This window comes from Pomacea canaliculata, linkage group LG3, assembly GCF_003073045.1.
Source record: "Pomacea canaliculata isolate SZHN2017 linkage group LG3, ASM307304v1, whole genome shotgun sequence".
In the NCBI taxonomy this organism is placed as follows: Eukaryota; Metazoa; Mollusca; class Gastropoda; order Architaenioglossa; family Ampullariidae; genus Pomacea; species Pomacea canaliculata.
The window spans coordinates 29,716,659-29,735,764 of record NC_037592.1 but is presented as its reverse complement, the minus strand read 5'-3'; the positions used below and the strand labels follow the sequence as shown (position 1 = coordinate 29,735,764).

At 42.5% G+C, this 19,106-nt stretch overlaps 1 protein-coding gene across 2 annotated transcripts in view; it reads left to right on the top strand.

Moving 5' to 3' along the window:
- Window positions 1-19,106, top strand: part of LOC112560383 (putative carbonic anhydrase-like protein 1) — a 46,138-nt gene that overhangs the window by 10,505 nt on the left and 16,527 nt on the right. For both annotated transcript variants that reach the window (XM_025232215.1, XM_025232214.1), the window contains exons 2-3: window positions 12,586-12,633; window positions 14,182-14,318. In XM_025232215.1, the coding sequence (XP_025088000.1) occupies window positions 12,586-12,633; window positions 14,182-14,318 (185 nt within the window). The remainder of the gene's footprint in view (window positions 1-12,585; window positions 12,634-14,181; window positions 14,319-19,106) is intronic.

Here is a 19,106-nt window from a genome sequence, read left to right as displayed (position 1 = left end):
TTGAGAGGATTTCGGGAGACATAGAGAGTCAGAAAGAAAAAAAAAGCCAGGTTTGGACGAAACCCAAACCGAAAGGATTTCGTCTGCAAACACATTTATAAACACAAAAGAATTCCCCCGTGTCAACTATCCTTGGAAGAATGGCGTTCACGAAGAAGAAGAGATGGCTCTTACCTCTTAGCCCACTCCGTCATTTAACAGACTAAAACCACCGCCCCCTTGCACACCATGGCCACTCCCGCACCTCGACGCATGCGCTCGCGGAACCGGAAACGGCTCCCCTGGCTACAAAGAACTTCCAGAAGAAAGAGGAGTTTGGAGAAAGGGAAGGCAAATAAATCTTGTTATTTGAATGAAGCCCTGAGTGCGCGGGAGAGAGGAGCTGCCTGCACTGGCATGCTGGCAACATAGACTGCAACCACACCAGTGTTTCTGAGATGGTGGACGTCCCCTTCCTCAGGGAGACCTCGGAGAGTCAGGCGTCTTACTGATTCACAATTTGGGTGATCATGGCACACATGTAAAGATAAACAGATCGGAAGGGGAATAAATCATAGGGCTCGGGAGGAAACTAAAAGAAGTGATGGGAAGAAATATGACAGATACGTGGACATAAAAATACACGCACTCAAGACGCGCACGACACAAACACAGCGGCATACAAAAACTCACGTAGTCGCAAAAACTAAAGGAAAGAAAGACAAGAGAATCAGAGACAAATCACGTAGAGAAGGAATGAGGAAAGCACGGTAAAGTAAAAGAAAGACATAAAAATGACACAAGGAAAAATAGACGACAGAGAAACAGGCAAACAAACATGCAGGAGGCGAAGGGATGCTTCCAATCAGTGAAGGATGTCATGGAAGGTGAGCGGGAGCCAATCGGTGGACGGTAAACTAGGGCTGGGTAGGTGGGGGGAAGAGGGTTAAAGGAAGGGGAAAGAATTGGTTGGTGGAAGTTGGGGGGTGTGAGAGTCGATATTTGGTTGTACGGTCCCTGGAGGCAGGCTGCAAGTTTTGATAAATGGCCGCCAATGCGACAGCCTGCGCGCAATGAAAGCTCCATTCAAGCACCGCCGGGCTCGGCCTCGGGGAGTGCTGTGTCACGCTCGGCCAGGCGCGAAATGCCGAGCTAATGGCGGGCGTCGCTGCTGACCACGCATCCCACTGCTGCGCCCAGATTTGTTGCAGTTCCTCGTTTCCGTCCTCTTTCTCCGGGAGTTAGCTTACCACGCTCAGCTTTTGCGACCCCGGGTGGCCCGAGAACATCCTCTCTACATATCGATGTCTTCGTTGGCAGACGCTCACTTCCTCATTTTTTTTTTTTTTTTTTTTTTTTGTTTGTTGTTGTTTGTGTTTTGGGAGGTTGTTGCTGCTGTTGCTTCCGAAGATGCCTTCCAGGTGTAGGTAACAGGAAGAATTAGGAGTAAGCTCCCCTGCAAGCATCGCTAGTTCCGTTTCAGGGGTGCTGCATGCCTCACCGGAAGTGACATGCAGAATATCGTTTTTCTGTCTTGAACTGAGGCCACCACCTAATTATCTACTCCTTGTTAGCACTGCTTCAGTGATCTCCCCTAATAACTAACATGTCTGTCAGCTGACCAGGCGACCGGAAGTCACTTGGCCTCGAGGTTGAGGCAGCTGTCTTAACATTAATAATATTATTTTTCTGATTCGATCTTTCGTTGTTGGTGTTGTTTTCCTATTTTATTGTCATTTCTGCTCAAGGACACACAAGCTCTTACTGAAATGTATTAAGTGAGATGTATATTCAGTATTTTGTTTGTAGTCTTTATAGGATGGAAGTTAATAAATTTTAATGTTATTAAATTAATGTAAAGATAAAAGTAGAAAAAGCGTTTAATGGTCGCGACTGCTTTTTTTTTAACTGTCAGTTTTACTGTCTAATCATTTCTGTCTTTCAACAGCTTAGAAGAAGAAAAGTAGATTAGAAACTGAGGGTTAGTATATGAAAAAAAAAAAGCTACGTAGTATTATTCCAAAGTTTCTGTAGCTTATAAAGCCGTTAATGGTGGAGCGAAACTGGCGACCAGAGAAAGAAAACGTCCTACAAATCCTTACTAGCATTCAAGCGATTACTAACTGTACCCGTCGGTTGTATTATCTACGCAAAAACCTAGAGTAAACACATAAATACAGATCGTTTTGCCATTTTACTCCTTCAGTTTTCCCTTCCCTTTGACTTTCCAGTTCCTCGCCCCCTGTCCCCTCTGTCCCCATCTCATCCAGTCACGACACTCTCACATTTCCATAGTTATTTCCATATTTATACTTCATTAAGATCAGTTCTGCTTTTCTGATAGTGAGCGATCTTTTAGGGAAGCGGATAGCCGAGTGGTTAGAGCGCTGGCTTCTGAACTGAATGCGCGCTGGTTCGATACCCGACTAGCGCAAAAAATTCCCAAGTCGACCCAGCTGGTGGGAATGGGAACCTGACTCTACAAAAGGTTGGGGAAAGTAAGGCAGCGAGGGTGAGAAGGCACCACCCTCATGTAAAGCTGCCCCAGAGAAAAGTGAACTCTTTAACACCTCACTCCCCAACGACCAGAAAAAGTTAACGGATGACCTTTACCTACTTAAGTGATTTTTTAAAGGGAACAATATTTTCTACCGCTAAAGGCCACTAGAGACAAAACATTTTTCTAAGGAATACACAAAACTCAATACACTTTTTCCACTCATCTGGATGAATGCCATTCTTTCGTTCTTTTACAATAATCTTCCTGCTTAGAAAGTGGTAATAAAACCCACAGATACTTGGACTGTACATGAATATGTTTACATTACATATCCGTAGATAATCACAACGAGTTAGATATTATTTTGAGTACCTTGAGATGAAAATGGAATTTTTTGCCAATAACTGCCTTTAATAAGCTTATTCCAGTAGCTCAAAGTTTTGCACCATACTAGATTTTTGTGTCCAGATGACATGTTAGCTTGTGGTCTCCCATCACTTTGTGAGTAATTTTTTTTTTTTTTTTTTTTTTTTTTTTGCCACAACCAGAAGCGGGAGGTAGTTGAGAATGAAATTATGCGGGAGAGATTCCCGGAGGTCCTCCATCCTACGTTTCCGGATCTCAGCTGCCAAGTAGCAGCTCGTTCATTTTTAATTGACCACCTTTGTTCCCATTGATGACGAGCAGCCTGACGAGTTCACACCCTTTATTTTGTTTCCTGTCTTATTTGTGAGTGACGGGCGGGCCTCTCGTCTTGGCTTATCGACCTCGGCGTCAAACGCAATCAAAATTGAACACAAGCCCGCGCTTTCAAGCGGCAATAATTAGTCTTGTCCAAAGAAAAGGGAGAGAAGTTGAAAGAAACACTAGCTTTTCATTTTTACAGTTCAGGGAAAGAGGTGAAAGAATATTTTGGATGTAAAATGTTCGGGAGTAAACGTGTTCTGAAGGATGAGAACGGGGCACGTGTGTTCTCTTTCGGAAAAGTCTGCATCACAGGGATTAGTTACTTATAACATTATATTGTGTTTACTTATGTATTTATTGGGATGTGTGGGAGATGGTGAGCATCTACGATCCCTGAGGTGAACTCATGACCTTTTCATCTTATACCCATTGACCTGAAATGGGGGCAAGGGAGGGTCGGGTTTAACGTATTTGGTGCCATGTACTCTAGTGTCTGTCATCTAGTTTGGAAGTATTTTTGAAAGCATACAAAATGTTGTTGCTTTTTATTTTATTTTATTTTATTTTATTTTTGCTTTTCTGTCCTTTTTCGTTTCAACAAGCAAATCACCCGCATCGTTGCTAAGGTTACATTTAAAGTGCAGATTAACCTTTCCAACTTTACACTAAATGTCACGTTTATCTTTTTCCAACAGAAAGTCACGAGGACATGGCTGGCATTATTTCTATTTTTTTTTTTTCACGGTACCCGTCTGTAAAGATTCCTCACGACATAACCAGAGTTTTTTAGGGTCATAAACAATAACAATTAAAAAGTATTTGCACAACCTTTTGATCTTTGAAGAGTCCAGTATTAGAGACCACATTCTTCTCCTGGCCAGAATTTTTGTATGAGGACGCTGCACATATCATCTTCCTTATCTATTGACTCCTACCCCCCGATAAGGGATCACCGACACTTCAGAACGTGGCATCATACGGGAATTCAACCGGCAACCCCACAAACCTTCGACATCGGAAGCTAGAGTGTTAACCACTCCCTCTCTAGTATTCTGGCGGTATCCTCAAACAAAGTATAATACAACATCATTTGTATGTACATACGTATGTGTATATTGGGGCTACTCATCCCCTCGACTGTCTTTACCTCTAACACCTTCCTCCCATCGTTTTCCATTCAGCTCCCCCTCGCCCCAGAAAAAGAAAAAACTTTTTCTTTCGGCGACATGAAGAAACAAATTACCCACTGCTTTGAAATGCCCTATCTGCCCTGTCTGAACTGTGCACGACATTTGTGAGAAGTTTAAGAAACTGAAGGACGTGTTTGTCTTGCTGTCTGGCACAGAAAAACATGTTTGTACTCTCGACCTCGTCGTTAACTCTCGTCTTTCATCTCCCACAGGGAAGCTGCACTGAGCAAGGACACGGTGAAAGTCGTTAACGAGTACAATTGCTACTAAATGACAGTCATAAAGCCATATACTGTCGCTTTGCAAACTGATGATATATTAAATGAAGAAGATTCTTTTTTTCTTCTTCTTTTTTGTCTTCCTTGTTTCTCTTCATCTTCTCCAAGAGGCTAACACGCGCTGGAAGCATAGGTCTACCTAACGCCCTGACCTATTTCTTACTGCCAATAGCATGGCATCGTCTTCGATGGTAGGAGGTTTTTTTTTTGTGGTAAAATTTATGTATTAATCGAAAGTCAAGTTCATCAGAGGCACGTAAGTAATATCATGGAGATTGATTCCTGACCTACTTTGCGGCCGCGGAAGGTGAGTGCTCGGCAGGGCTTCGACAGACTGCAGGAATACTACACGCTGCAATTACCTTTGTATTGGAAAAACATCTTCGCCTTTTGTGGGATAAAAATGTTTCTCGCTTGTCAAATGAAATAGATTTCTTTATTTCGTCTTCATGTCACATCTTCATTACCTCCCTCATTCTCCTTCTCCTCCTCCTCTCCCTCATCCTTCTCATCCTCAACCTCCTTCTCCTCCTCCTCTCTCTTTTGCAGCTGGTTGAAACAGTGCATTCGCATCTGTTCGGTTACACTTGAGAACAAAAGAAAGCAAAAGTCAGATTTTAAATTAAATTTCCGTTTTGAAGTAAAGAATACAAACATAACAAAGAATCGGTATTATCAGTTGTTCTGTGTATTCTGTCACTCGTGTTTCCTCAATTACCTTTTTGAACTTATTTTTTCCTTTAACGTGCCTCTGACGTCTGTCTGTCTGTCTATCCCCTCTCTGGATTTTTTTTTGTTCTCTTGTTTGTCGAACTTCTTATTCTCCCCGCTCTCTCTATCTCTCTTTCCTGCTCTTCTTTCTTCTTCAGGTTGTTTTTGTTCTGGTTTTTTTTTCCCACTGTTTTTGCATTGACTACGTACCGGATATTCTGATACAACCTTCTCTTTTTCGGACTCTCCATTCCTTTGAAGCAAGTTTCTATACTGTTTAATAACGAGTCTGTCTCTTTCACTCTCTCACTTTATAGGTTTTCTCCCATTCTATCTTCCCCCAACTTCTCTCTCTTCATTCCTCTTTGGTCTCTTGCGGCGGTAATGGATGTGATGGAATCTCAGGAACAAATTATCATTCCCTTGGTTCGAGTCTCTGAGGACATCACACTGACTTACAGAACGGACTCTGTTTCGACATTTGAAGTAATAACCACACTCGCAAGAGATGAGAAAACGAACTTTAAAAACCACGTGATTTATATAACATATATATACCGTAAAGAGCCACTAAACTTCGGGTAGTTCAGTCTTAGTTTTGACTGGAGTGAAATATCTTGATTTTTAAGATACTAATCAGGCGACTTCCATCGAGAGAGATCCAACCTTGATGTCAATTATTCTAAAATCAAAATATTGATAAACTTCTTAACATTCGTTTCTGTTTCATCTTGAAAGACTGCAATGGTTTTGTTTTTTTTTGGTTTTTTTTTAGAAATTTTTAGAACGAAACAGAATGTGACGAACGCCTTCCCATGTTGTTTGAAGACTTCTGGACTGGTGTACTCGTTTAAACTTTTTTAGCTAATCTTTATGTGCTTGCGAGTGGATAGAGAGAAAGAAAGAATGAGAAGGAATGACTTTATTTTATCCATCGGCACCATATGTGTGTGTGTGCTTGATAGAGAGAAGAGATCAGGGATGTATAGAGCTTAATTCATTGAAAACAATCCTACCTTCTGTTTATTACTACTTTCTGCATTTCTAAACCAGCCAATGTAATTTTTGTCTTTGACGATCTTGCTGATGATGTGCGATCAGAACATGCCACGGAGATCAAAAGATGGAGAGAGAGAGTGTTTGAGAGAGCGAGAGAAGAAGGATCAATGGATCGATTGAAGTGGCGGGTACACGGGCCCGCGCGGTCTTTCTACCAGAAAATCCCCGGAGGACAAAGTGGCTGTGAGTGACGTTAAAAGGCTTTGGCTGACATAAGTAGCGGAACCACCGGTAGGCGGCGCCATACGTATACTGCACACGGAGCGCCATGCATGTCGAGCAGCCGCCAACAAACGGCAGCGCCCTCTTGCGACGGACGAGACAAACAGCAGCAATCAGGGCCGGTAATCACTAGCAGAGCCTCATACACAGCCTCCTGCAGAAGTGCCAGGCATTCAGTGCACGAACTCGGAGCTGATGCTCGAACAGAAAAAAAAATCGAAGTAAGAATGAAAGAAAGTAAAAAAGATTGAAATGAGATTTGTCGAAAAGTACATTAGTTAATAATACTGAATTCAGCGGCAAGCTGGTAAAGAAAATGTTACAAGGAAACTCAAAGACGTGGCCTTAAAATGACATTTGCCTTCTCCTGTGGAAGGGCAGAAATAGTTAGACCTACAGGTGCACTCATCGGCGAACGGACCGAGCTGCACGTGCACGCTAGTAAACACACAATGGAGGAGATTGAGGGGAAGGGAGAAGGAAGAGCGTAGAGAAATTGAATAGAGAGGATGGAAGGAAAGGGGGAAGGAGAAAGAAAGGTATGAAGAGAGAAAAAGAAAGCTTGGCTTAGCCGTTTACGCCAACAAAGGCGCTAACAAACTGACATGTTAATTGTCCCGCTACCTTTCAATCTGAGTGATAATTGCATGCGACTGAGGTAACGGGCAGCTCGATACTTTAAGCCTTTTGATACCCGGAGCTTGATCTTAGGTTTTCTCTTCCGATCGACTGGTCTGATCCCTCTTAGTGTACCCAGGCGTCCAACCGTGACGAAAAAAAAAACCAGACACACACACTCAGGCACACATACATAAGCATACACAGGCACATACGGGCACACACACACACATAGAGATTTTAAAATTTGGTTAAAGCATGTTTTGTTGATTATCAGATCGCCTTCAGCTAAATGTCTGAGAGATGTAGGTGCCACGAAGAGCAAGGAACTTAGAGAAGTGGTTGACATAAAAGCTCTGCGTCAATTTAAATCTTTTACGAACACGTGATTCCAATGGCTGGGGATTTATTTTCTAGACTCTAAACCAAAGTATTTAATTTTGGAACACTCTTCTGTTACCAGAATAGCCTATCCTCTTACACGCCTGAATGTGTTACAGAGGGTTGAAATATATCCTGATATGTCCTTATTGGGAAATATGCACACACTGCAAAATTATCAATGCATTAATAGTTACACATAATTTATTTAAATTTGGACTATGATGTGTCTTTAGTAGGACATATTTCAGTTCTCTAAAACATTTTTTCCCAACCTGATTTTGAGATCATTTGTATTAGAATTGCAAGCGGACGAAGAATCAAAGGTGGGATATGAGGTGAGAAATAGCCACAACAGGATGTCACAGTGTAGGTGACCCTCGGTCACACCTTTCAAATGGCACAAAAATGTAGAACGTGCTCCACGAGCGATTCGGAGGACAGCAAGGTCGGTGTCAGGTTTGGCTGTTGGACGTAACCAGATCACGTACTTGCTCAGTCTTAAGCGTCTTATCACGTCGGTGCTCAGCAGATAGTCGCACCACGTAGCTGAACGGAAAATCGGTAGCTGGTGCCGAAAGATGTAAGTGAAGTAAGCAAATTTAGACATCGTCGTCTTCTGCTAGGGATGCCTAACAATTTGAGGAATTGCCTTTTTTTAAATGACTTCTACAGTACTTACACCTTTTTGTTTTCGATGACTAGGCTATACTCCGTAGTAAATAGCTTTTCACAGAATTGGAGTGGACACCTCCCCACTCCCTTCTCAAAATATAGACGACAGCAATCACACGTAGAAAGAGGTCAAGTCTGTGATGAAGTTTGTTGTTCGCAGATGTGCCTGATTCATACACACGGTTCTCGTTTTTCTTTGTTTGTACCCACGACAAGCTTGTCCCTATACATTTTATGGATTTTCATGTTAGAATTTATGTCATCTTTTATTCCTCCTGTATTGTCTATTGTCCTCCAACTTTCTATTCTCTCTTCTTCACTTCTCACTTCAGCGCCACCCCCCTCGCCCCATCCCAGTCCCTTCACGTGACAGGACTAGCGATCAATGTCAGGAGTACCGGTGTCCTGCTTCCCAGTCACTGCCAGGACAACCACAGAGCCAGGATGGCTTAGTCGGGACGGTGCAGGTGATGGGGAGCGTTGATAGGACTGCCGTACGCACGGGATGAGCCTCGCTCAGCGGACAGGCAGGCTTGGATGCTGCAGGGCTGCGGCTACAGACGGAAGAGGAGACGTGGTTGTTGTTGTAGTTGCTAGTGGTGGTGGTGGACTGAGGATGGCGAAGGAATGGGGAAGCGAATTACAGGACAGAATCCGGTCTGGGTGAGTAGGGTGGGCAGGTATAGACGGGGTGGGCACATCTCATGTCAGCACAGCGCGAGGAAAGCAGTCACGCGTTGCATCGCAGACCCCCCAGAGGAGGAAATGAAAACTGAACTGAAATACCGCAATATTGCCGATGGCGACATGCCGCGAGTTTCCTGACACGTGCACGCCAAAGTGCTGTGGTAGCCACTCTCTCTTTTTATATTATTTTATTATTTTTTTGATGTCGGTGAAGGTGGTGGTGACGTCAGCTAGTTGGCTGTCACTCTCTGGCATCGTGTTTGCATTCTGTCTGGCGCCACGACATCACCTCGCACTATTTTAACAGTCCAACAGACTTCCATTGATTCGGGTCTTAGCGCATGCGCGTGCGAGTCGCTTCGGAGAGCAAGAAGAACTCTCCACCAGAGAAGTAGAGAACAACTACATCATCCCACAATTGTCCCGCAAGGTAATGATACCTGTTAACGGCAGGGTAGTGAAAATGGCTGCCTGCTACCTGTGTAATCATCCTCCTCTCTGTATACAAGGTAAACAATGAACCTCGGAGTCAGACAGTTCTAGTGTGTACCTGTGGAGTTCATCATGAACTGCAGCTCTGTCGACCTCCCTTTTCTCTCTCTTATCATAGATGTTCACATTTTTTTTAACGAGAACTTATCGAGACTCGATCAGCGGTAAAACTATTTGTGTGTGCTGTCGTGCCTGTATATTTACAGAGATATTACGAACCTGTGTATTATAATAATGATGATGACGATGATGGTCAGAGGCAAAGATGTATATATAATTTTATCTATCAATATAAGCTAATGTGCTGTCACAAACTGCAAAATTCTCGCAGTCGTTGTGTTCGAATTCAAGCCAATTGCTCGTTGTTCGAGACTTGTCTACCGCGTGGCAATGACCACAGGCTGTAATGTGATCAGCTATGATGAGAACTTGTATCTCCATCATCGGGACCAGCGGCTGCAGCTTTGGGAACTAGCATTAAATCTGCATTTCACCCGCCCCTCCCCTTGCACCTAGCCGAGCAGGGAGTAACGGGTGGGGGATGGAGAAGGTGGGGTGGGGCAAGCAAGCATGATTGTAAAGCAAGCAGAGCTTGGAATTGTCTTGCGGTAAGAGAGAGCGAAAGGCACCTGGTCTGCGAGATCGATACTCAGTGCCCGCAAGCGTTAATTACACCACGTGAATGAAAACGACAGAGAGATCGCTGCAAGGGGAGAGGGAGGGAAATAGTGACGTATGTCGGGTGAGCAAGTGTGTTGGTGAGGGTGTGTTGACAGGGGTGGGGGAGGAAACGGGCTTTGAAAACTTTTGGAATGGCGGAGCATTGAATGCTTTGGAGGGCTTTCTCTCTCTCTCACTCCCTCTCCTCCCCCACCACATCAACAACCACTTTTTCTCCGTAGAAAGCTATCCCCCCTCTCTACATACCCCATCTGCGAAACTATCATTGATTACTTCCAACACTTTTACCTGCCAAAATCAGCGACTTCATTCTTAAAACTACCGAACACTGAAGAATGTTTGAAGCTTTTGAAGACCCCTTTCCGTCAACATCTTCGACAAGTTCCGAAAAAACAAAACAAAAAACTCGCACCAATGTATTAGGATGCTGAATTCAAAGTTGAAGATCGATAAACAGAGGAAATTGAAGCGGTTCGACTTGCTGAATGCGCACGTCAATCCTTGATTATGAAATTGTTCAGACATGGGGGTTGTGGGGGATTTTTTTTTTAATTTTTTTTAAAATTAATTTTGTCAGTCTTTTTTAAGACCCCTCTAAGCCATTGAGATACAGGTGAATTAGCCACAATGCTGGTAACCATGGCAGCAGCGAGACAAAACTCTCAGCTTTCATGATTTCCTCTGAGCGCGATTTCGAATGGTTTCCATAGTTTCGACGCCGCTGATGGCCGTTTAAGCCGATGAATGACTGGAGCCATTTCTTCTCTCTCTCCCTATCTTCCTTTCTGCGCGGTTACGCACACAATCTAAACCTACAGGCACCCTTACTGATCCCCTCATTTGATATCTATCCATTTCTTCCGGGTTTTTTTCTTTCTTTCTTTCTTTTTCAATTTTTTCTCTTTCCTTCCTGCTCGCGAAGCAATGCTGTAATAATTCAACCCATTTAACATGTCTTTCCAGCTTTTGTTTCTGAAGCCTTTAGATGATCTTTACATCTCTGGTCTCTTTGGAGCGGAATCACTTCTCTTCCGTTTATAATTTGAGCTTTTAAAAAACGACTTGAGAAAATTTTTTGTTCACAGCCTCTGATCTACGTGAAAGGCCTTTGGTTCGATCTCGTATCGGTACACTATTCGTATGTGACACCTGTTTGCACGGTTGGTCGTTGAAATTTTCTCCGGTTCCTTTACCTCATCCATCATAGTTCAAAATCACATCTGTAAGCACTTTCCTGCAAACCAAGCAACCAACCATCCTCTTGATTTTTAGTGCAATCTTCAGCTCTTCATTCTTAGTAAAGGGATATTTCAATCTTAATGTGACACCAGCTCGCTTTCTGTAAGTTACATTCGGCTCTTAATTTTTAGTGCTGGAGATATCCGGCTCTTGATTCTTAGTACAAGTGATATCCGGTACACGAAGCTTTCATCCAGAGTCGCCTGACTCGAGGAGCCCTAGAACGAGGCTCGAGTGTCGGATCGAACTACTTCAGGGGAAGCGAAAAACTTCTTCCTCTCCCTCCACCTCCCTCTTGTCGGCACACCTTGGCCTGGAGGCAGGCCACCTCACGGGTTTCTTCTGCTCATTGATTTCCATGGAATGAACGGCTCGTGCGGTGTTCACATGGGGCGCATGCCACGTCTTTGAAGCAGTCATGTGACGGGAAAGACAAACTTTGTGATATTCGTCCTTCTGCCTGTTTTGAAAGGATGAAGCAGACTTAAAGCAAGTCAAGATCGATCATTGAGGATCATTCAAGTCTAGTCTTGCAACAGGTGCTGGGAAGAAGAATTTTCAGCATTGCCTGAAAGTAGAGAGGTCAAAGGACATCATCTGACCATTGCATTGTGTCTCTGGACCTTGTGTCTTGCCGCCTCATAAAGTGAGGGACTTAATTGTTGTTTTACTGGTGGACAAGTGTCAGTAACAACCTGTTTATTTATTTAATTACAAGTCTTGTGTTTGTGCCACCTGTGAGACCTTATTTACCTCTCTGTCCGGGCAGTATAAAAGTACAGAAAGTTTTGAGCACTTTGAATTCCTTGAGAGTTATCGCCTTCTATTCCACCAGTAAATGAGCTTGATCAACGTTTCTTCCATATCATGTTTTCCCGTTTGATTGTCAATCTCAAAAAGCTCGATAATTTGACACCGAAACTTCAGCAACAACAACAACAACACCACAAACACCATTTTTTTCGAAAAAGTGTCACGTAATCTGAAATTCAAGTGGAATTAAAAAATCAGTTTTAAGCTAAACTAAAAACTTCTTGAAACTCAAATTTTTGTACAACAAATCGTTAAATCAACATTAACAAACGGCTCACAACTTTGATGAAGTATTCGTTGTTGGTCTTTGTGAGGTGCGATTACAACATTTTGTCTTGAATTTCTGTTCTGACAGATGTTGCTTTTTTTGTAGGTTACTGCAACCGCTGGGCTGACTGGTGGGATTACAACGGAATTTCAGGTGAGTTCAGGTGGACTTGTTGTTTTCCTAACCTGCTACTGTTACTTTAAATTGTTGACGAAAGAGAACACGAAGGCTAATTTCAATGACTGCACATTTTAGTCCGCTTTTCTACGTGCATATTTATAAACATGTCTGATGATCATGGGTCTTTTAATTAAGAAACAAGAAGCTTTACGAAACCTTTTCTTATCCTAAAAAATCAAGTCAGGACTTTCTAAATCGTTGTGAAAAGGATAACAAGTTTGATAAAAACCAAGGCAACCAATATGTATAAGTATTAAACGTCTATAGAAACGGAATTTCCTTCGGTAGAACTGTTAGCAATTTATACAAGAATGCTTTGAAATGCTATAACTTCTGAAAAAAGAGATCAGAGCTAAATAAATGTAGACAAAAAGGTAGTATTCATATCAACTAGGCTGAAAAGGAGGAGGAAGGGTTGTTGAAGGAGGAGAAGGAGCTGATCCAGGGTTCAAATTTTGACTTTTCTATAATTTCTCCTGCGTGAGAAGACGTGCAGCTATTGTGACATGAGAATCGAAACCAAAGACCAAAGACCAAAGACCAAAGGCCTCCTCCCATTGCCGCAACCCTCTCCCCCCAAAATACCCGAGAATAGCAAAAGGTTTTAGTGACCATGACTTCAACGTGATTCTCACGTGAAGTAGCACGACCCATGCATGAATGTGAATTACAAACGGGTTTGTCAGCGACTGTGTTGTTATGTATCTTCCCTAGGAAATTCGTCGTCTTGATCTTTATTCGTTTGTTCGCTTGCTCATTCATTCGCTTGATTGGTTTCTATTCGCTTCCAAGTCTAATGATCCTTAGCATGCTTCTTACGGTCACTCTATCTAAGCTTTCGGCTGCTTTATTTTCATTTGCTAATAACTTGATTTCCTAATTGCACTCAGTGAATGCTCCCTGCCTCTTCCTGAGTTCCAGTTATTTCTCTTTGTCACGCGCATACACGCAACTCACGCAGTCGCATATTAGCCACGCATGTACACACACTCCAACGCACTTGCCACAAAACTTGGGCACCTAATTCCTCGACTGTTGGATCGCCATACAAGTAACTTGTTAATCCATCCCCCATCCCTCTATATGACTGCTAGACCACCCAGCGATCCACACCCAGAAGATAAACACAGAAGACCACACGGTCACAAACTGGAGTGCACCAAACCTCTCTAACACGATGATGCTGTCTATTAACATCATGCTCACCTTCCTGCCATGACTTTCTAAATGTCAGAGAGACTTTGTCGCAATTGTGTGTTAAGACAAAGCATAATCGTTTAGATAAAGATATTGCCATCAAGCGGCGAAAATCCGTCATCCGACATTGCAAAAAGCTCTGGTTGAAAATCGTTTCACAAGAAAGCTATTGATTCCTCTCACGCTAGTTTCCCTGAAAAGCCTTTAGGAACTAACAAATGTTAACCTTTAATCTATATTCTTCTGTTTTCTAGGACCGTTATTGGCCCAGTCCGGTCCTTGTGGGTCGCTGATGGAATGTCATTTGATTTTCTCATCTTGCAGGACCTCAGTTCTGGGGACTTATGAATCCAGGATGGATACTTTGCTCCAAGGGACGAAACCAGAGTCCCATAGACATCGATCCTAGCTCTCTGCTCTTTGACCCCAGCTTGACACCATTGTACATCCAGGGAGATGAGGTAAGACATATGGGAAAAGTCTTGGACCAGAGGAACGGTGTCGTGACACTGACTGAAAACCGAATGGTATAAAATGGCGGCGTCACGTGGTCCCTGTTGGTTACAAGGGGAAAGTAATGGCGGTTATCGTTCATACCACGCGGTTGTCTGTCAGTGACATGACAAAGTTTGAATAGTTTCTAAGGCCAGTGTCCTCTTTAATCATCTTTTATTCTTGTATCCTGCAGAACTCTCGTTTCACCTCCTTAACCTCTGTCTTCTGCGTCCTTATTTCTCCTTCTTTGTCTCTCTTTCAGACCCTGCTTCTGTCTCACACTCACTCGCAAATAAAACTAGCCGTTAGGCAAAGAGTTTCATCCCCCTGCTAGCCAACTCACACACCCTAATGGGTAACGACCAAAGAAATATGATCATAAGCCCGTGGCTGAAGAACGCTTGTTAAACTCATTCATTTTCTAGTCTGACTTTATTTTCTTTTAAAGTTTTGTTGTTAATGTGTGTTTCAACCTTTTAACAATCGTGAGGTTAAAAATGAAAGCCTAGAAATCCATTTGTTTTTGTTTGTTTTTTATTTTACTAATTCGCTCTTTAAAAGAATTTCATCGCCCGAGAGAATTAATCACGTGGAGTTGTGAGGGAAATCACAGACCAGGTTGTTTTTCCACCTTTTGCTATAGAGTGAAAAATAATGCTTATTAATTCAGTATATATTTATGTTTAGTTTGATGAATTGGAAATCTGTTTTGACTTTCTATTTTCCAGGAATATTGTCTTTTATTAAATTTTTATCTGTCAACACTAAGTAAGGTTTTATTTACACCTTAGTTACCTGTACTTTTAATTCAAACGCTTAATTAGTGGACATACAGAAAGCATTTGTGATCGTGTTCGTGCATTCAAGTGTTGCTGGTGTGTGTGTGCTCGCGTACGTGTATCAATTCGTGGATGTGCATAAAAGAGTGTTTCGGTGCTCGAGGTATGTATTTTACCCATCAGTTATTCAGTTCTGACAGAGCAGGAATAGGAGGCAAATCCTCGCTACAGATTTATGGAGGCGCAAATATACAGTCTTGCTCAAGCTGAGAGGAAATCATTGTCACGATTGGCAAAAGTGCAGCGAGGACCTTTTAAATCCTACATTATTCTTTGTCAGAGTCAAGCTAACCTTAGACTACAAAGTTGTAACCGAACATAAGTCACCTTCCATCATATACCTTTTCTATGTCTCAGCTCGCGACAATCAGCTCCATTAGGTTGGTTCGACAATGCACTCTCTGGACAGGTTAACAGGCCCTAGTTTTCTTTGTTTGATTAGTTAATTTTTATTATTATTGTTATTATACGCTCGAAATGTCGGGGTTGTGGAATGGAGGATTCATTTAAATTCGTGGCAGGTCAGACTGACCACCGTGTACAGAAAAATCTTCTGCTACCTAATCCTCTGATGACAGTTGCGAAAGTTTAAAGAGCGAAAGGCAACCAAGAAAATTACTCCGAGTTTTTCAGAAGCTGAGTGCGTGAACTTTCCAAACCGGTGTTTTATTATCCAGTCTTGTGCCTGAAGCAAACCGAGAATTACCTTGGCCACAATGTCAACGGAGTTGTGAGGGCAGATGATCCAAGATACCCTAGGAGAGGTTTTGTGCAATAAAAATATCTCTCTTTTTTTTTTTTTTTTTTTTTGACACAACACCATGTCGCAAGTCATGTCACGAAAAATGCAAGGATCCTTGAAACTGCCAACGGGTTGCAGGAAGCCTTTTGTAAAGCCCTGGACTGGCTGAGCCTCCTTGTTGACTGAGTTGAAGAAGGTCTGACAAATGGTAATACCAGTGGCGCTTCGGGCAAGTGCGAGAAAAGGTGACAACATGGCTGCTTTGTACATTATAATCTAATCATTTATGTCATTCTAAAGGAACATAAATGTGACTGAATGATGTACATATTTTTAAAAATAGAAATATTTAAAGTACTAGTAAACAAAGGTTGTTGCAAGGTCCAGAATCAACAGGTGTATTGTATGTTAGTTGTGTGAATGTTGAGAGACGCATCCGTGTTCGTGACAGACTCACTCTTGTTTATGGAGGACAGACATCGCTGAGGCTTTTTATTGGGTTTCCCTTTCTTGTTATATTGTCAATAAAGGAAGAAGAAAGGATTGCACTAAATTTTACTGCAACATCATTTACCCGTGTGAACAGACATCGTTTCGGTTTGGTGCAATTAAAGAAAAGAAAACGAGATCGGTGGTCAACACAAATAAGTATTTTCCTGCACATACCTTTCGTTGGCCTGAACCAGAGTCAGACCGGGAATCATCACTATTTTCAAGTACTGCAATGCTTTTTGATATACAAAACTCTATCGAAATGCCGTGGTTCTGGTATAAAAACCTGAGCAAATGTGAACTAGTGTTTTGCTTGCATTTTTACCATATTTCTCAGACTTCGTGTTTTAGTAACCTTTCATTTTTGCAACCTTGTCATCTCTCCATCTTCCACATTTTATTTGTTTTAAGCTCTCACATGAGCCAGACACCAGTCGTTTCAGTCAGCTTTACTCGATATTTTCCAGTCTGGCAGGGTGAGGGCTTAGAGCCCCCCACCCACAAACCACTCACATTTTCTGAGACATCTCAGGCAAACTCTAATCATTATTATGTTTTATTATTATTTTAAGAGTACAAATGCTAAAAGTTTACATGTACTACTCTTTTTGAAAAATGAAAGAGATATTTTGAAGAATACTGTATTTCTGGCATAGTATGAGGTGGAAAGGGAGGGAAACCTATTGCAGTGCCCACCCGCATCCTTTTGTCTGAGTGTGTCACGCGACAGCGCCAGACAAACCCATTTGTCAAACAGTCATTTCTCCTTCAGCAAAGGTTTCCCGGGTGATAAACGGCAATAAAAGTTCAGGTCAGGAATAGGTTGTTGAAAAAAAGAAATCAATCAATTAGTAAATCGATTTCAGAACGATCAAGTACATCATTGGTTCCTCATGTGTAATCTTTCTACCAGCATCTCTGATTGGGTGGTGCAGTGAGCGCATGTCACCAGTTCAGTGAGGGTTGGGTGTCCTGGGTTCAACTCTCGTCTCGGGAGCGCTGTCTTTTCTCTGCATGTGGCATCTGTTTACAGGGCTTGCTGTCTTATATATAGTCTTAGCTGCTGGCTCGGCATAAAATACCAATCCACTCCACCTCCTATCTCTGGATGGTTATACTTATGTCCTCATGCTTTTTGAAGACATCCTTAGATAAATCCGCGCGTTAAATTCTTTGTATTAGGCATCACTTTAGGAAACCTAGGGCCAACTATCTGCCGCTTTTATTTGTTTGTTTCGCTTTGACTGGTGATTAGTTTAGAAAATATACTCAGTGCTAAAACGAAAGATAATCCTTTAGTTCAGCGGTTCTCAACCTTTTACATGTGGCGACCCCCCTGACGAACACCGGTACGTCCGCGACCCCCCTTAGCCGGCTAGGTCGGTGGAAGAGCGGGGGGGGGGGGGCAGCTTTAGCTAACCTCGAACGCCGCGTCGAGGAAATCAATGCAATTCAACAACGGAAGAGCAAAGTTCGTATCTGCAAGAAGTATAACTGTTAATGAAATTTTACTAAAGCTAATAAATATTATTTTATTGGACACTCACTTTGCTTAATGAGAAGGTTGAGCCTGCTTGCTGTTGCATAGAGAAGCGAACCTGTGTGCGATGTTCGTACCCACTGCTATTCGCAGCTCAGCCTCTGCGTCCACACGATTTCTGTATTTCGACTTCAGTGCTGCTAATGCTGAAAATCCTTGCTCACACATATATGAAGTTGAAAATGGCAGCAGAACTTTCATTGCTTTCTCAGAAAGGAGAGGATATTCACCGTTGACGCTAATCCAGAATGTTGGCACTGGTGTTGTTTGGAAGACCATTTTCAGGGATTGGTCACTCGAAAGGTCGATGAGCTGCTCTTCTTCTTGCGTGGACAACCCGCTTGTGCTAGGATCAGCCAGAAATGGATTACGAATCCAATCGTATTTAGTCACATCAGTTTCAGCGAAGTAATGCTGAAACCTTTCTTGCAGTCCGTTTAGATGGGCAATAATTACATTCTTCACCTGATCAAGATTCAAGTTGTCAGCCTTGCACTTACACAAGCACGGAAACATATCAAAAATATTTTCTTGGCGTATCTTTTGCGTCCACAACGAAATTTTTCGGACGAAAGCATTCATCTTGTCAGTTGTTTGTAATATGGTGGTGTCCTTCCCTTGCATAGAAGTATTCAAAACGTTCAGCTTCTCAAATATGTCCGATAAATATGCCATTAGCAGCAGCCATCGGTCGTTCTTAAGCAGGTCAGCCTTGTTGAAAGAGTTCTCCTTCAGAAACACCCACAATTCTTCCCGCAATTCAAAGACTCTTGCGAGAGCTTTTCCACGCGACAACCACCTTGATTCGCAGTAATAGAGCAAGGTGTCATAGTCGGCTCCCATATCTTGACATATAAGAGAAAACATTCGAGATCTGGCAGAACTGTTCTTTACAAAGTTCACCATTTTTATGACATCTGTTAGCACTGTGTTCAACTCAACACTCAAATCTTTGGAAGCTAGAACTTCACGGTGGATCATGCAGTGAGTCCAAACTACATCTGGAGCAACCTTTTTAATAAGAGATTGCAACCCTTGTTTCTTTCCAGCCATTGCAGGGGCGCCATCTGTGCACAAGCCGACGCAGGAACTCCAGGAAATGCCTTGGTCCTTAAGGAAGTCATCGACAATCCCAAAAAAA